General features: G+C 39.2%; 1 protein-coding gene across 1 annotated transcript in view; it reads left to right on the forward strand.

Moving 5' to 3' along the window:
• LOC117372357 (protein O-mannosyl-transferase TMTC2) overlaps positions 1 to 15,422 on the forward strand; it is a 104,418-nt gene extending 88,996 nt beyond the window's left edge. The window contains exons 9-12 of the mRNA XM_033968150.2: positions 1,221 to 1,302; positions 3,113 to 3,227; positions 7,412 to 7,475; positions 13,609 to 15,422. Coding sequence (XP_033824041.1) covers positions 1,221 to 1,302; positions 3,113 to 3,227; positions 7,412 to 7,475; positions 13,609 to 13,788 — 441 coding nt within the window. The 3' untranslated portion in view covers positions 13,789 to 15,422. The remainder of the gene's footprint in view (positions 1 to 1,220; positions 1,303 to 3,112; positions 3,228 to 7,411; positions 7,476 to 13,608) is intronic.
• Positions 15,423 to 18,281: the final 2,859 nt, after the last annotated feature.

The following is an 18,281-nucleotide window of genomic DNA, read 5'->3' on the forward strand; positions in this document are numbered from 1 at the left end:
GAGGTTTTTTAAATATATTTTGAACCAAATGAAGGGTGAAATATGTCGACTTGGGGCTTCGAGGCGAGGCGAGTTTACTTGTACAGCACAAGTCGTACACAAGGTAATTTAATGTGTTTTACAGAATAGAAAGACGTTAAAATGACAATACAACAAATTAAACATAAATAATCGCAAATAATCAGCATAAAATTAACATTAAAAGAGAAAAGAACAGAGTAAAAGCCTTTCAGTCATACGCACAGTTTAACAGAACCATTTTGAGCCTGGACGTAAATGGAGAATGAGATGGAGAAGGAGAATATTCATGAATAAATTATTACTGATGATTACAGTAATTGTTACAGTCACCATTATTCTGATTCATTGTTGCAGCACTTGTATTACATTTAGTTTCCGGCTTCCCTCATGTAACATTAACAGATATATGGTCCTTCTATGTAGTAATAACTTATAGGACTCCAGCCTGTTCCTCCGTTGAACTAAAGAGAAGTCGTTTGCCATTTTATCCAGTTTTATGACATTTAAACTGAACTTATGTCTTTCACCAAAGTCTGTGCTGTGTAGTTTATTCATTCTATTGTTCTTATCGCAGCATTGTTCCACTTCTAGATGATTGCACTTTGTTAATTGTTGATCGGATGGCATATGGTGCGAGTCCCAGCTGGCTCTCTCATTGGCCAGCTGCTGCGTTCTGTGTGAGCTGTGATTGGTTAAGTGTGACAGTCAAAAGGCCATCTGGGATTTCACTGTAGGAAGAGTTCTGCCTTTAACGTTAAACATGCAATAATAACTCAACTTCATTCTGCATGGCTTTAGAAAACGCAAAGAAGGAACCAGCTTTTTTTTTTAAATTATGTTTTTGCGGCCTCACTATGTTCCTGTGATTCTTTAATATTTTCTTTTGCTGACCTCCTGTTTCCTTCTCCTCATCCTGTCTTCACAAACACACACTTGGGCGTTCTGTGGTCGTGCTCCTCAAGTGTCTTTTGCACAGATAAAAGTGTGTAATGAACGAGCTGTAGACATGTGTGCGCTCTGACTCTGAAATAATAACAGGGCACTATATGTTCGGTGCGTGTTCATTAGGATTTATTGTAGAGGAGGCGTGCGGTTTGGACAGCGACACTAGGTTATGCTCAGAGGTATTGTGGTTGTGGTGTTTTTAAGAATGACTGGCTGAAATAATAATGACACTGTTTGTAATGTGTCTCTCTTAGGGCCAGAAAACAGAAGCCGAGCGCTACTTCCTCAAGGCCATTCAGCTGGATCCCACGAAGGGCAACTGCTACATGCATTACGGTAATTGTACAGGCTACATTTTGCCATATGGTCAAATATTTTCTATCTAAATGCAAACACAATAACATGAATAAGTTGTTTTTTTAGTGCTTTGTCATTATAATGGCTTAAAGCAGAGGTGTCCAAACTTTTTTTTAAAGCTGAGGGCTGATTGAGGGCCATACACTGGTCGCCAATACAGTGAATACTTCAAATCTGTGTTAGTTAGACTGAACCACTAGACCTTTATTCATGCTTACATCTTCAATGGGACACATTAAATAATTGATACGGGCAGTAAGTAGATTTTTAGAAATGTACAGTAAAAAGTACTGTTTAAGGCAAGGGTGTCAAAACTATGGCACGGGGGGGCAAATGCGGCACTTAGACCAGTTTTTATTGGCCCTCAAGCCTCCTGCTGAACCGGCCCAATTGATCATAAGCAGTACTTTTAACAGGAAATTAAACTATTTCTACTGCTATATCCTCAAACATCACATTGCATTGTGATACAGACCTAAAATGAAAGTGTTTCAAGCCTTATTAATATACAACAGCTCTGTCAAACTGTGTATAAAGCACCGCACTGCATTGATCACCAGTCTGTGGCCCTCAGCTTCCAATATGTTTGTGTAATATACTTGAGGGACCAGAAAAATTGGTCTGAGGGCCGCATTTGGTCCCTGGGCCACAGTTTGGGCATGCCTGGCTTAAAACATCCAGTACGATTCATTAATTTCCTGACCCGCATCATTCCATTATGAAAACTAGAATAAAATATAAAAACACGTTGTATGTGAATAGCTTCTTTTGGCAGAATAACCTTTTTTTTTGTTAGATACAGTAGAACATGGCAATTTGAGCATTCCCCTGCAGTAACAATGAAACATGTATTATTATTATTCCAAAAGCTGATGAGATCATTGGGATTTGCTCCGTTAAAGGCCTCTGTCTTCCATCACTGTCCCCCTACAGCACCTTGTATTCTGCAGTGATGTGTCAGCTCCTAACACAATGACATTTAACTGATCAATAGGTCAGTGGCTCATCTCTGCCGCTGGAAACACTGTGATATATCTTATTTGGCAGCACATTAAAGGTTAAAATCCCATTTAGAGCTCGGATGAGGACTATTGATTTTCAAAAGGGAGGTAGAAGTAGGTATAGTTCAGGTAAGATTTTTTCTACATAAGATTTAATAACGTGCAATGTTTAATTTGGTTTTTTACTTCTCGATTTTAGTCCAGGTTTTGACTTGCCTTGGATAATATCTGACGTGGTGCAGTGGTGAGGCTGACCAAAGTCAACACCGCAGAATAATTCTATAAACCTGACGTTTGTGAGCCACTTCTTGTCCTCCTGGTCTCCTCTGGTTGAACTGCAGCCATGGTTCTAATAAGGCATATTTCCTGTGAGAGATATTTTATATTACAATAACAGGTCTGCTTTGGTTAGACAAATTATTCTCTGAGATGGCCAGAGAGGGGTGGAATGTTGAGTGTCTACTGTAAAGGTTTAGGGGCAAATTGAGCAGAGCCAGTGTTAGTATGAGACTTAAACACCTGGGTTAGTAATTTCAGACTTTTCTTAAATCTTGTTACCTAAAAATACCAGTAGCACCTCAGTAAACCAACAACTTTGTCATGATTTATTAATGGATTTATTTAACTACCGAAAAAAATTATAAAATCCCATATCAAACGTGCCAGCTCCTGTGTGCTATATATCATCTTTGGAAAGTTTCTTAAAGTGTTTCTGTCTTGAAAAAGTTCCAGTGAGTTCTGTCTTTCCTCAGACCTCTCCCTCACACAGTTTGTCCCGGTGCTTCCAGGTCAGTTTTTGTTGGAGGAGTCTCGGGTGCTGGAGGCAGCAGAGATGGCCAAGAAAGCAGCACAGCTCGACAGTGGAGAGTTTGATGTGGTCTTCAGCGCTGCCCATATGCTCAGGTGAGGCCTGTACTGGGACATGATGAGGCCCATGCACGGACACTGGTCAAAGATGGGTGGGTGCAGTGAGGGGAGGAGATGGGTGGGCTTTGGTCGTTTACAGTGTGGAGATGGGTGGGCCTGGGTGGCTTCCAAGGGGAGGTCTGCAGTCTACAGCTTGATCCCAGGCTTACACCAGTCCTCAGCCTCATGATTTAGAGTAATCCTGTCCTCAGAGCCTCCAGAGCCTGGACTGTGTTAGTGTTGTGTCTTCATACAGATGGGAGCTGTGGGCGCAGATTGTAATTAGTGTAAAAGTGCATGAGGTGAAGACAGAGCGACAATCTGTAAAATATCAACTACAACTAGAAATGGACCATGCACAATAAGAACAATTTAAGCAACTACAAACATGTATCAATAAATCTGCAGGATTCATGAAAGCTCAAAGCTCATTTCCATCACCTGTTCCTTAGTTTCTTATTTACATTCATTCAGTGTTTTTCAAAGTGTTCTTGCATAAAATGTGCTAAAATAACAGATATTTTTAAAATCCTTTTATAGAAAGTGTGTCCTTGTTTTTTTCCTGTCACCTACCTGAAGGCTCTGCACCGGTTTAGTCGTTTTCAGTCAATCTTTCAGCAGTCGCCTAAAGCTACTTACACTGTAACACTGTGTAATACATTTCTTTGATGTTTTTTTGATGACCGACAGCTGGGAGTTCAAGCAGTGTCAAAAATAAAGGTATTTTGTCCTGAAACGTTCTCTAAAAGAGCACTGATATTAAAAAGCCAGTGGGGACAGTACAAAATCTATGGGTCATTGTTGGACAGGTTTTTATCTGAACACAGCTACTCCAAATAACAAACAGGCAATATCTGCGTTATACTTTGGGAATCTTAAGCCAAAACCTAAAAATCTCAAATCAAAATGGCTCCATGTGGGGTCTTTAAATAGCAACCAGCAAGCGCTTATACATCTGATATTATAGCCCTTCTCTGATCACAAAAGGAGCAATCAGACCATGTTTACCCCCACACTCGTGTCTATCTCCAGCCTCTCTTAGCCCCTCACAGTTGGGCAGAGCCTGGAGCAGTGTGTGCTGTGGACCCCCTCCCTGTCTCCTGGCATGGACTCCTCTCTCTCTCCACTCCTCCATGGCTCATGATCTTTATGTGTTTGCTTTGGACACTGCAGTGGAAAGGCTCTCTGTCAGAGGGACAAAAGTGATTGTAAAGAGTACAGCCTCTTAGATGTGCAAATGTCTATTATTATACTCCTGGGTCCTTTGGATTTTCACCAAACCAATGATTTTAAGTACAATTTATATATTTTGCACAAGTTGGTTCAAGTGGACAGGGAAGGCATGAAAGACAGCAAGACGAGTGTGCCAAGTTCATGACTTGTAAATATGACTTGTGCTTAGGATTTATACTTTTCTTGAGGAAGTAATGGTTAAAATACATTACATAGTCATAAATGTTTCAATTGGAACCACATGTTGTATAGAGGCTCTTATGTGAGGTATTAGTCTGTGTAAGTGGCATGTCATGACGTTAGCTGTGTCAGATTCAGCGTTTTTACTTCCCCCAGTGGTTACTAAATGTGTAATTTGCTTTGAATTGATTGTGGGTAATAACATGAGTAGCAGATAGTACATCAGGAGGCTGTGTGCAGTGGACCGTGTTTCCATCCCACAATCTCCAAAGTGTCTAATGTGGGATGGAGACAGATGGGCCATGCATCTGCTGTTTAAATCTAAATCCTTTTTTCCTTAAATATTCTTTATGTATAAATACAGTTTAGTTCTTTCCCTCTGATGTCTTGTCACCATAATGCACATAAAATCCTGCTTTTGCAAATCTAGTCCTAGTTGTAGAAAAGGTTTATATTTCTAAATCACCATCTCCCATATATTTTTACCACTGGTGGAAGAAGTACTCAGTTGTGTTAATTAAGTTAAAGTACAGATACCAGAGCAAAAACATACTCAAGTATCACAAGAAAAAATCTGCTTATGTAAAAGTATTACAGTACCCGTTTAAAAATGTACATAAAGAGTAAAAAGTCAAAGTATTTTGTGCAGTATTTTCGAGGTCTTATAGGGTTTCAAATGTATTGATTTTGATTAAGATTTGTGCTGATTTGTGTTGAAATCAATTTGTTTTTATTTGAATATTGTTGCTTGCTCAAATTATAAATGTGTTAAAAAAAAACCTTTCAGCAGGTCTCAGACAATAATAAAAAAATACTTTTACTTTTCAGTCCTGTTCAAAAATGCAGTGGAGTAGACAGTACAGATACCTGCTCTCAAATATAATGAAGTACAAGTAAAAAGTATCCACTTTGAAATTGACTTAAGTAAGTACAAATACCTAAAATTTATACTTAAGTACCATACTTCTGCTACTACTTGTAGTTTGTCATGTTCCACCATTTCGACTTACACACACGACTAGAAACGTGGCAAAGCACAAGTTTTCATAAATTAAGTCTTGTTTACACGTATGATTCATTCCTCCTCTCTGTCCTCCGTCACTCTTGGATTGTCTGGTCCAGCCCCAAACACAGACTTCATAATGAGACCAGCAGTGTTTGGCCTCAGCGCAGACACAGTCCAGTTCCTCTGATAATGTGTTTTTAAATGTGATAATGACATTATCCCATTAGAATGGCACATGCATTCTTGCCCTGAAGCCGGAGCTCCCTGAATACTTGTGTTGGCAAACAGGCCTGTGTTTGTGGCTGGACGAGAGGCCACATTTATAATGTCTGGACAAATTCAGCTACAGCCCTGTGCTTGGGTCCACACTGGAATTTAAAGTAGTTGTTTGGAAAAGAGCGACTTTGACCCAAAACATAAATTCTAGCTGTGTATTCAAGATAGGTTTATATGAACCAATGGAACAAATATTTGTGTATATGTGTCTCTAACTCCCAAACAGATTACACAATGAGATGCAGACGGCTCAAAGATTAGTAACACTGAAAAACAGGAAGAAATAAAACAATAAAGCAACTGCAACAAAGCTGTAATAATAATAAAAAAAAGTCTACTTTAGCCAGGCCCAAAGGGATGATGATTTTAGTGGCTCATTATTTCAAATTGTAGAACCATTTATGATGGAATGATAATGATTGTTATAATAATGAAGTCAGCTGATATTGTTTAATTATAAAAAGCTGAATGAGTAGCTAGACTCTACATGCCAAAGACTCACTGGGGGCGTTAATAGCTGTGTTTGTTCTTGGGCCTGTGACCTGTAGAAGAAGAAAGCTGGGCCTTATATGCTGAGTATGTGGATGATTCCTTATACAGGCGGAGGACAGCCCAAATAAAAGAGCCACACTTGCTTTGATCAGCCCAACCTGAGGCTCTCCCCTGCTCTGTGTCCTTGACTTTTTCAGACTAAAACCGTTTGAGCGGCCTGGCAGTGGTCGTATGAGCCCAGCACCTCAGGACTGTGCAGACTTTGTGAATTGAACAGACAGTAAGAGGAGCTGTGGGGTGTTAGAGATGAAAACACTGGGATGTGACAGGTGCAGGCTCAGATCTGTGCTGTGGGGACTCGTGGCGATTGACCATCTGCTGAAAACAAACCACATGGTACAGAGAAGGCACTGCTCTCTCTACTCAAGGCAAAATTCAGCTGGGTTCATAGTTTGGCAGTTTGATTAAGGACAGTTAAAGCAATTAGTACTTTTTTGTTTTGTTTAGTTCTGAATTGAAATTTGAAGTAAATTTGAGTTTTCTAGTGTAGTTTATTTAATACCATCATGTGTCTTATTCGGATACAGATCAAAATCATTCTAAAACCACTTCAGGAACAGTTCGGTTTTGTCCTTTTTTGTCCCTTTTATTCATTAGTTTATGGATATTATTTCTGCTTAAGTTATAGTATTTGCATAGGTATTCTAGGCACACTGCAGCAAATGTTGTAATATCCGTCAGCTTGATTTACATGTCTTTCAGTTTAATTAACCGCACATATTTCAAGGTCATACTTTGCCAAGAGTAAAAGAGCCAATCCAACAGAGAACTGTGGGAAACCTCTTCTATTTCTGTATCTTTGCTCATTTTTTATTCTATTTCGTGGTCGTTCTTTCCCACTGACCCTGAGCACTGGGGAACAGGGTCCAAGGCCTGAATCCAGCTGTAGTAAAGATGAAAAATGACAACCTCCTTATGTATGTTTCCTTCACAGACAAGCCAGTCTAAACGAAGCGGCCGAAAAGTACTACGGACAAGCAGCAATTCTGAGACCGAATGTGAGTATAACATCCAACTCTAAAATACAAATATTAATCAAATTTATAAAAGGTGCACCATCTAACTTTTCTGGTAACCCTCTGCCACTTGCTCGTCTTCACATTCATGTTATTGCATCGCTTTAAATGTCCCATAATATGGCATTAAACTGATTCATCTTGCCATTATTCAATTTTCAGTGTTGGATACATTGAAAGGCATGCACTGTTTCTGTGGGCAGGTTCGCACGTCTCCACAGATCCGACCTGTAACTTGGCCTGAATATAGGATATAGATACGTTTAAGGTAATTCTGTGGAAAGCCAAAAGATGTTCAACCAGAAAAGTTACATTGTGCACCTTTAAATCATCTCAGTATATCTCTATGATCATGGGTAATTTAAGAACAAAGGGAATTTGCCACAAACCTTTCACAAAATCTAACTTAAGTTGTTTTTTATTCAACACTTTGATGAGGTTCAACAGGTACCACCAAGAAGTCTGCTTTTTTTTTTGCCCTGATAAATCACAACCAACTAATTGCTGCTGTTTACGATCATAAGGGCAATCAAAGTGCCTGGCCTGTGCAGTAATCTCTTCTTATTACTGGCCTGAATAGGGCTCTTTGTGGAGGACCAGGCGGAGAAATGAGGCTAGTTTGGACTAAGCTGTGAGATGTGTTTGTGCAGCATCCATCAGTGACTTCAAAGCTCAGGCAGAGTGAGCAGATTGGAAAGAATAATGGTAATAACCCCCCGGTCAGAGGTGGTGACGTCCTGAAAATGAAGGAGTCTCGCTTCACACACGACTGCTCTGTGCGACTGCTACAGGGGCATTAGGTTTGGCAAGCGATTATTCAGGTGGTTAGTCGCTTTATTTTTGTGGGCTGACCAAATAAAATAAAATATTATTGTTGTCAGCTCAGGATGGATTCAGTCACTAAAAAAACACACACAAATAGATGAATGCTGTCGTTGTGTCCTTGGGCAAGACACGTAACACACACACACACACACACACCCCTTTGCCCCCTGTATGAAGTTGATGTAAAGAGCTTTGAGTCCGTTGAAGGTGAAAAAGCGCTATATGAAAAATGTATTAAACTAAGATATCACTTGCAAAGAAAGTTAACAACAATTTCTAAGTTATAGTGTAATGTTTGTAGCTTTGCACAAGAATAGCATTAAAAAAGAGACTTGAGTTATGCAGTTTTAACACACAGCGTGGATTCTTGGAAGACCACGACACGAAGCTGTGCAAATCGCCTCAGAGCAGTGATATAGAGCTGTGATTTGACTTTTGCTGGACTACTTGCAAAATTAATACATGACACTGGAATTTTCACTGACTATGGTATAATAAATAATAAAGTGAGCTGGAACTACAGCTAATTATATAAAAATCCAACATTATTATTATTATTATTATTATTGTTATTATTATTATTATTATTATTATTGTTATTATTATTATTATTATTATTATTATTATTATTGTTGTTGTTGTTATTATTATATATTTTTTTCTTATTTTTTTTTTTAATTCATTATTATTATTATTTTATTTTTTGTATTTATTTTTTTACTTTTTTATTGGGTACTTTTGATGTTGACCATAATATTTAGACTGTTTTACAAACGCTTCATGCAATGTATTAAGTATATTTTCTAGTTTACCAATTTAACATATTTCTTTAGTCAAAGGTCGAGCTAAGTTATCTCAGAACTACTTCGAGACACTAACCTAAACTAAACAGTCTGATGTATGTGCTTGTAAATTTCCACAGTTGTACAGTGGTATAATATACGATTTACCCTTGCCCCAGTGTCTTTGTAAACATGTTGAGACAGCTTAAATTTAGGATCATTCTTCCCCCAAAAACTCCTCAGACATTTTTGTTTCTCATGGTTTCGTTGCCGTCCCGGGATCATCATAATGTGACTTTTTCTTGGCCTCCGTAACTGTGTAAACACTGTAGATCCAAACCCAAACACTGACCGCACTTGCCTTATGGTCAGTCAGACTTGGACTCCTCCTGTGAGTTGTATTGCTTACAGCTGATGCACAATAGCCATGTGTTAGGTTTTCATCCATCTTCAGAGCCTTCTCCTTTGTTCTGCTCAATGGGACTTGACTGTAGCTGTGTTCCCTGTCCGTCTGTATTTGTCACTTGAATTCATATGGATCCTGATGTTGAAAAAAGGAAACAATTTACCACATTTAAATGTCCTATATTGCGCAAAATTCTCTCTTGTGAGCTTTAAGCCGTGTTAAACTGTTGTTTTCTCGTCAAAAACATACCTGGAGTTGTGTTTTGTTTCATTCACACATGTTTCTGTAATCTTTTATTTATTTGTCTGTAACATCTCCGAAGCTCAAAATGGTCTGCTCCACTTTGTGATGTCATGAAGTGATAGTCTTCAAATTAGCAGCTACTTTTAACCTTTAGTTCACTAGAGATTGGCATTTCTAGAGCTGAAATTCTCCAAATGAGTCTAGTGAAGGTGTATGGAGTTTAAAAACACAGTAGAGCACTTCCTGTATTACCATATGATGACATCACAAAGTGGAACAGAGCATTTTCAGTTTGAGAAAAGCTTAAATACGCAGGTTTGTGTGTGAAACATCTGTGAATGGAACAAAACACAACTCCATGTATGTCTGTGGTGTGGAAACATTAAGAAGATAAGAAAATACAGTAATATGGGCCCTTTAAAAGCCCTTATAGCTTCACATATGCCTTTTAAAATGTCAAACAAATGCACAAATTTTTTCGAAAATTCCCAAAGCTGTACCATTTTAACATTTCTTTACGGTTCTGCCTAATCCGCTCCACATCTGCTCCCTTCTCTCTGCCTTCATGCCAGTTTAGGGAAGGCTCCAGAGGTTGAGAGGCAACAGAGCAGCAGGAAATGAGCAAAAATCAAAGGCTTTGACAAGGGAATGTTTTTTCTTTTTTGTGTGTGTGTGTGCCGTACAGAGGGCGTAGTAAAAAGTATACCACAGTATAAATCAAAAACTCTTTAGATGCTGGAACAGGGATAACAGCCCCATGAAGGCGGTGGACGGAGATGAGAAGAACACTGGGCATAGTTTGGTTTTATAGGATGTGTTGTGATGTTTATGGGGTCAGTGAACATCAGTCGTCTTGTGCATCAGTCAAATGTTTCCCAAATGTTGTATATGTGTCAAAACTTTTTAAAACATGTTCTTAACTAGATTAGTCTGCACTGGCCAAACTGCAACAAACGATTATTTTAGTATAGACCATACACTATAGATATATTAATGGACGTAGCTAATCTGCTAGCCGCCATGCTCCACATATGAAGTGAGCATGGGCGCGCTTCCAGCTCCACCAACTCTGGCTCCAATTCACTTTACATTGGAAAACTGTTGCCCCTCTCTCTGTAACTGCTGCTGTCAGACTCATTTTGGTCTTAAAATGTTTTTATTAACCTGCTCTACATGATACTGCTATTTTTATTTCGCTAACATTTAACTTAGAACAGTAGTTTTAGTCGTCGATAACCTACAGTCTAGTTCACATGTGTCAAACTCAAGGCCCGCGAGCCAAATGTGGCCCTCCGCATCATTTTATGTGGCCCTCGACAGGGTAAATTATAAGGTATGATGATCTTAAAATGTAATTTTATGATGAGATGCACAGTTACACAGCCATATTTTTACATCTAATAAAACGCATATGCAACATTTGTAACTTGAATAAGTAATAAATAAAGAAACGGTTAATTAACAAGTTAAAAAAGTAGTTAGATTTATTTTACATCTGGTCCTTTGAGGGCAGACATTTTTCTGATGTGGCCCTCGGTGAAAATGTGTTTGACGCCCCTGGTTTAGTCCATCTTCACTTAGGCCTGTCACCATAACATATTTTGAAGTTCGATATATTGCTGAAGTAAACATAGACGATAAACGATAATAGTGAAACTTAATGCCACTGACACAACAACCCAAGAGCAGATTTAAACCACAAAAACAGTTCTAAATGTACAATATTGTTAAAAAATCATGAGTTGAGATAAATAAACTGTGTCTGCAACTACTCAGTCAAGTCATTAATTCTCCTTTTATGGCTTAAATCAGGGGCGTCAAACACATTTTCACCGAGGGCCACATCAGAAAAATGTCTGCTCTCAAAGGACCAGATGTAAAATAAATCTAACTACTTTTTAAACTTGTTAGTTAACTATTTCTGGATTTATTACTTATTCAAGTTACAAATGCTGTATCTGCATTTTTCTAGATGTAAAAATATGGCTGTGTAACTGTGCATCTCATGATAAAATGACATTTTAAGATCATCATACCTTTAAATTTACCCTGTCGAGGGCCACATAAAATTATGTGGAGTGCCACATTTGGCTCGCGGGCCTTGAGTTTGACACATGTGGCTTAAATCTTATCATATAGCTAAAAAATTACAAAACGTTTCTCAGTACTGCAATGAAAACGTACACACAATAAATATTGACCTGAAAAAATATTATTCCAGCTCTCATATACTGAACGATAAGTCGATATAGTGATTATCATGACCTACGTTCAGTTTTTATTTACTTCAGGGAAAAAACTGCTTGTCTTTTGCCTTTGTAGTACTTACTTTCTTACTCTCTAGTTCAAACTCACTGTACAGCCCTCAAACCTCACTATCGAACACTTTCATCTATAACTCTTGTACCAATTATGTGCAAATATATAAACGCTTCCCTGACTTCCAAACAGCTCCCTCGGTGTCATTAGTGGTGTGACCTGAAACGGCAGGTCAAACACAGGTAATTTATAAGTCAAACAGATGTAGAGTCCCCTCGTCCATTAGAGAAGAGAGCCCTGGCGTCTCGGGTGACGTCTAACTGAAACACCGGCGGTTGAGAACGGGCTTGTTTTACTTGGGGATTACTGTAATTGCAGGGACTTTCTATTGAAGAGCGAGGACTTTTGGGGCTTGGAACAGTAGGGAGAGTTGCTCGGATCAGCCAGGCGTAAAGATGAAGAGGTGTTGCAGTAGTTTTTTGACATATTTTAAAAAGGTACAGTAGTAGTTCACCGCAGCTAATAATCTGCTTGTGATTGTGCAGGAATGTGTACACTTGGCGTTCGTTTTTGATGGCAAAAGTGCTTCAGATGCCTTTTTTTTTTTTCATTTATAACAAAACTGTACTTCCTTTAATCCCTTTTACAGTTTTTACTTTAATTAGGCTTCTAAGAAAACTTCAATATTCGTTTCTTTTCAATTTCTATGTTGCTTTAGTACAAAAATGTTGACTCTATCCCATTTTTTCCTTTGTTTATAATGAAATGGAGCACATAAGGGTCCAAACAAGCACGTTTTCAACACTTTATTGTCAAAGACCATCGTATTAAAGCTGAGTGTCAGGAGCTGGGTGACAGCATTAGAGGCCCAGTTTGAGTCCTAATGTGAATCAGATGGGGCTCCTGCTCTGCTCACGTCAGCTCCTCCTGAGAGCTCCACCACACACTGATCTTCATCCTGGTGACTGCGCTGGGATATATACAGTATGGAGCCTGTGGAGCCACTTCAAAGCTCTGCTCCTGTCTGTGTCTGACGTGTGTGGTCACAGAGCACACTGATGGTTACCGCTCCAAACAGCACACCGCAACCAGGACGATCTGACAAACAAGAAGGTCACGATGACGGGGAAACTAGTCTGACTTCTCACGAGGATGTCTCATTTAAAAAGGCCTGTACTGACTAGTTGTTCAAGGGTTACGACACAAATTATCTACCATAGTTTTATATGCCAGATGCCCTCCCTAACACGGCAAATCCAGGTTTAGATCTGGCACGGCGGCGGCGGCAAAAGCTAACATATTCATCCTAATTAAGGTGGAGTACCTGGTTTTCCAATTGAGATAGGAGGAAGTAGGTAGACATCATGTAGTGGTCTGATTTTTGTCATCAATTTGTGCTTTTACAGTACACTTTCTAGGGGAAAAAACAGATTGAACTAATTTATGAGAACAGAGTTGGACACTTAAACTTCAGCGTGTCAATCTTGTGCTTGCCAATATTTCTTAAAACCAATAGAATTATTAATATCTGGTATTATTTTGGTGTTCTTTTTAGCTGTATAATTCCCATCTCATCCCAAACTTCCTTCTGTCTCCTCAGTACCCTGCAGCCCTCATGAACCTGGGGGCCATCCTGCACCTCAATGGCAAACTACAAGAGGCTGAATCCAACTACCTGAGAGCTCTCCAGCTGAAACCAGACGACACCATCACCCAGTCCAACCTGCGTAAGCTCTGGAACATCATGGAGAAGCAGGGCCTGAGGACTGCCAGCCCCTGAGTGGAGCCCTGCCCGCCACGTGCGCTCCAGACCTGGGTTACAATCAGCCCGCTCCCCCCTGCTCTGGTGCAGGAGGAGAGTGTCTTCTGAAAGGAGGCTGATGACTGCTAAGCTCTGAATGCTCCTCAGGCTATGAATACTCTGCACAACCTAGCATGCCTAAGCTATTTGGACCGCCTGATAAAAGTAGTTGGCTAAAGTATGTTTTTCTAGACTGTGGCAGTTTTATTGCAAATTAATTCTGGTCCAAAATGGGGATTTTGTTGTCCAGTCGGTGCAGAAAGATCGCCATGCCTGGTTTTCATCATTACTTGGTCCAGTTCAAATGAGGTTGTGTGAAGAATTGAATACCATTTTGAGTGCTCCAAGCATCACATAAATTATGTTTTTCTCTAAAAAGATTTTATCAGCAGCAAAATTGTAGCTTCAAAGATGAAAAGGGAATTGACTATTCACCAATTTGAATACATCACTAGCCTCTGATAGCTCCGGGAAGTTCAGAGTCGGCCAAGTAGATTACACTTGGCAATGCAGTTAAAGCCATTGCCTTACAGCCAAATGTGTGAATCCTCTTTATTCGTTTGCGCAGAAGTGGATTTTTCCCATTACTGCTTCTTTATAGCACAAGAAAAAGCCAAGTCGCCATGGAAATGCAATTGTCAGAATACATGGGGAGTTTTTATTGGAACTATGATGCTATCCTCCCGTAGAAGGATGTGTGCTGCATGTCACACGACTTAAGCTTGTTTAAACTCTAATGAAGGATTTACAGAACCAAATACAAACACAATCCATGTTCTCATCACCCCCGCACAGACATAGCACTACAGAGGGAAATGTTTTATAAATTATTTAGAAAAAAAATCTGTTTTGTATAAATGACTTTAATATATTGTAGAATATGTAAATAAATCCATACAGCAAAAAAGTAGCCAACGAAATGCTGGCCAATGTTTTGTTTTTGTTTTGTTTTTTTGAAGTGCGTGAGGTACGGCCCTCTCCCTCAGTCTTAAGCTCTTGTGTAAATATTCTGTCTAATGAACATGAACGTTTTGGGTGATTCAGCACCTTCCCATTCACGAGTCTGTACAATATTTGTGCCCCTGCCATTGTCTTATTTGTCTGATTTTAAAGCCATGATACAGTAAACTTGTGTTTTGGTCCTTAAGTTATTTCAGTGGGTCTATAAGCGACAGAACCAGCTGGCACTGTGTTTTTTGTAAAGAAGGAAAGTAGCCTGTTTGATATTTGTGCTCATTATTGGCCAGTGTTAATGGTGGTCAAATGTTGTAATACGTTGGGTTTGACATGTTGCAGTCCTGATGGTATCACACTGTTTTTGTCACAAGTCCTTTCTACAGTATTTTGTAATGTAACTCCATGTCCATCCGCTGCCATCTTTAATGTGCACACTTCTGTCATAAAAGTGCTTATATTTGAATATTGCTTGGGTCAAAAAAGATGATTCACTCAGGGATCTCAAGCGTTTACTAAATTAAGAAGATTTATTTTTTAAAGTTGTTTGTATTTGTATAAATTATGAATATTTGTAGGCCTTTTCCTCCTGTTTTGTAATACCTGAACAATGTGCTAGAAATTCCCAACTTTTTTCAACAATAAACGTCGTTTACAAACGAATTTTGTCCATTGTGCAGCAGTTTTGGATATAAAATGTATTCAAATGTTTTGACAGTTTTAACATGTCTATTATAAAAATCTGTTTAAAATTATACATAGGCAGACAATATTATGCTTGCATGCAGCAGAACACATTTTACACATTTGAAGAGCTAAACCTCTCCTGCAAACTTGTTAAAGCGTGTCTTAAAATCAGGCCAAAAGCATCTCCTCCACTTTGATCCCAGTACAACAAAGAGGCATGTAAAGAGTCCCATATGTACAGACCAGTGCACTGTTCACATGTGGAGGCCGGTCCAGATGTGTCACAGCTCTTCTGCTGACAGCCCACAGTCCCAGAGAGCGCCCCCCTCCGTGATGATTGGGGATCTAGAGGCTCAGACTCCTCTGCTCTCCTGCTCTGAAGAGGAAATATGAAAAGATTGTTCTAAGTTTTCTCCATAACACAGGTGCAGCCCACTCTGACTCACTCTGAACTGAGTTCTACACATTATTAATCTGGGAAGGCTCTCGCTGAAAGCAATCGGAAAACGCAGGAAGTCATAATGATTATTTGAATCTCATTGGTCAAAGCATCACAACAAGACAAACAAAATACTCTGTATAGATACTAAAATAGGCTGAAGTATGTCTTGACGTACTTGAGTACCAGCGGGACACGCCAAGATGGACCCTCATGATTTTGTGAACTCACAAATATTGGAGGAATCTATCTTACTGTGAGGGATAAATTATGTTTACCACACTGGTAGAAGCTGCCAGTTTTCCCACATTTATTCCTGTGAACTCAATTTCAAATTCATAGCCCACAGCTGTTTCTGCCTCACTCCTATAGAAAAAACAGTTTCACAAATGTGTGAGAATCCATTAAAACAGGACAGATATTTGACTTATTACATATCAGTTTTAGTAAAAATGTACAATACATTACTATCACACATCTGAGGACCTGCAGCCTCACCATGTGCAGCTGTTATTACTCAATAAAAGTATTAGATAAGTGTTTAGAGATGGAATACTGCTTTAAAAAAAAATACTAACGTCACTGGTCACTGACATGACATTTAGCATTAGTCTCACTTCTAGCGAGGGAAACTGCAGGGCGTCATTTCAAATGTGAACATGTAACTTTAGTCAGCAGTGATTTTATTATGTCTCTGTATGTTCTGTATCTTTCACAAGAACAAACACAGTTTGCACAGTAAGTATTGGAAAGAACTAAAGCAGTGAGTGGTAACAGTGAGTATTTATGAAATATTTATTTAATTGAAATACATTGTTTTAAACGTGTCACTTGTCACGTTCAGACTTTTATTGCTTCTCCCTGTTTAGATTCAGCACAGCTGGTGATTCTGTGACAGTGCAGATCTGCAGTCACAAACAGAACAAAGCCTCCCCAAAATAACCCTCAGAGCATTCACACCCCTCTGTGGCCACCAGCTCTACCCACAAGTATTTATCACATTATGGGACTCCAAAGCACTTACCCAGCCCCTGGTGGCTTCCCTGAGAGACCCCAAAAAGGTCCCCGCCACATTAATCATACAATTCAGGGGTTGTGAAGGCTGTAATATTATGTCTATATCTGAAAATGCAGCGATAGAGCTCCAAAGCTTTTGAACTCTCGTAAAAGAAAAATAATTAACCAAAAACAATTGTCAATTAGGTTTTAGTATGTCTTGTTTAGGTAGTATTTTCAGCGTTGTGAGAGCCTGGACTTTTCAGTGGAGGAAGCAGCTGTGTGGAGTCAGAATGGAGGTTGGAGGTGAATAGATTGCAGTGTTCCAGATCGGAGGAGTGAAGATCCACACCAGACCTGCTCTTGGTCCACACTCACGCTGTATCCAGTCCAGCAGCAGCACAACATTTATAGGTTTGAGGTGTTCCAGTTGTGTAAGTGCACAAATGCTTGGAACAGTATCCTCTGTCAGGCAATAAAAGTATGAAATATTAGAAAGGGTTGTGACCTCAGATAGGTGAGGTGAGGACGTGGAGAGGGAAGCTTGATATTTCCCGGCATCAGCTTAATGATTTGTTATTCGTTATTGATTTGTTGGGTTAAATTTTGTTTAGGTGCAGTCGGAAAGGTTAAAGGTCCCATATTACGCTTTTTTCTGATCTATGTTATAATGTTTCCTCATCAAAAACAAACCAGGAGTTGTGTTTTGTTTCATTCACACATGTTTAACACACAAACCCTGCATATTTAAGCTGAGTTCTTCTCTAAAATAGAAAACACTCTGTTCCACCTTGTGATGTCATGAGGTAATACAGGAAGTGCTCCACTGTGTTTTTAAACTTTGTACACCTTCACTAGAATCATTTGTATGATTTCAGCCCCAGACTTGCCTATCTCTAGTAAACAAAAGGTAAAAGGAGCTGGTAACTTGAAAACTACCACAGCATTTTGAGCTTTGGAGATGTAACAGACTAATAAACCAGAGTTATTCAAACGTGCGTGAATAAAACAAAACTTGGGTATGTTTTTGAGGAGGTAACAACATTATAACATGGCTAAAAGCTCGTAAGAATCCATTTAGTCTAATATAGGATCTTTATATTCATATATTCAATTCATTTCTGCCATTTGAATAAAAGTGAAGACAAGAGTGAAGACATTTTACTGCTCATCTAAGTGGTGTCCTTAATTTTGGCCAGATTGCTGGTGGACACTGCCTTAAATCGATCTGAAGGGGAGGAGCTAACTAAAGCAGCTTCTGTTTAGAGTTTCTGTTTGTTAGCTAGGTCTATTGATCTATACCATGTGTGAACTGTGTCTGAGTCATGTTTTGCATAATGGTTCAGGCTCTAATTGACGCTCTCACACCGATTAGCATACTGGCTATCACTATTGT

This window comes from Periophthalmus magnuspinnatus, chromosome 6, assembly GCF_009829125.3.
Source record: "Periophthalmus magnuspinnatus isolate fPerMag1 chromosome 6, fPerMag1.2.pri, whole genome shotgun sequence".
Classification (NCBI taxonomy): Eukaryota; Metazoa; Chordata; class Actinopteri; order Gobiiformes; family Gobiidae; genus Periophthalmus; species Periophthalmus magnuspinnatus.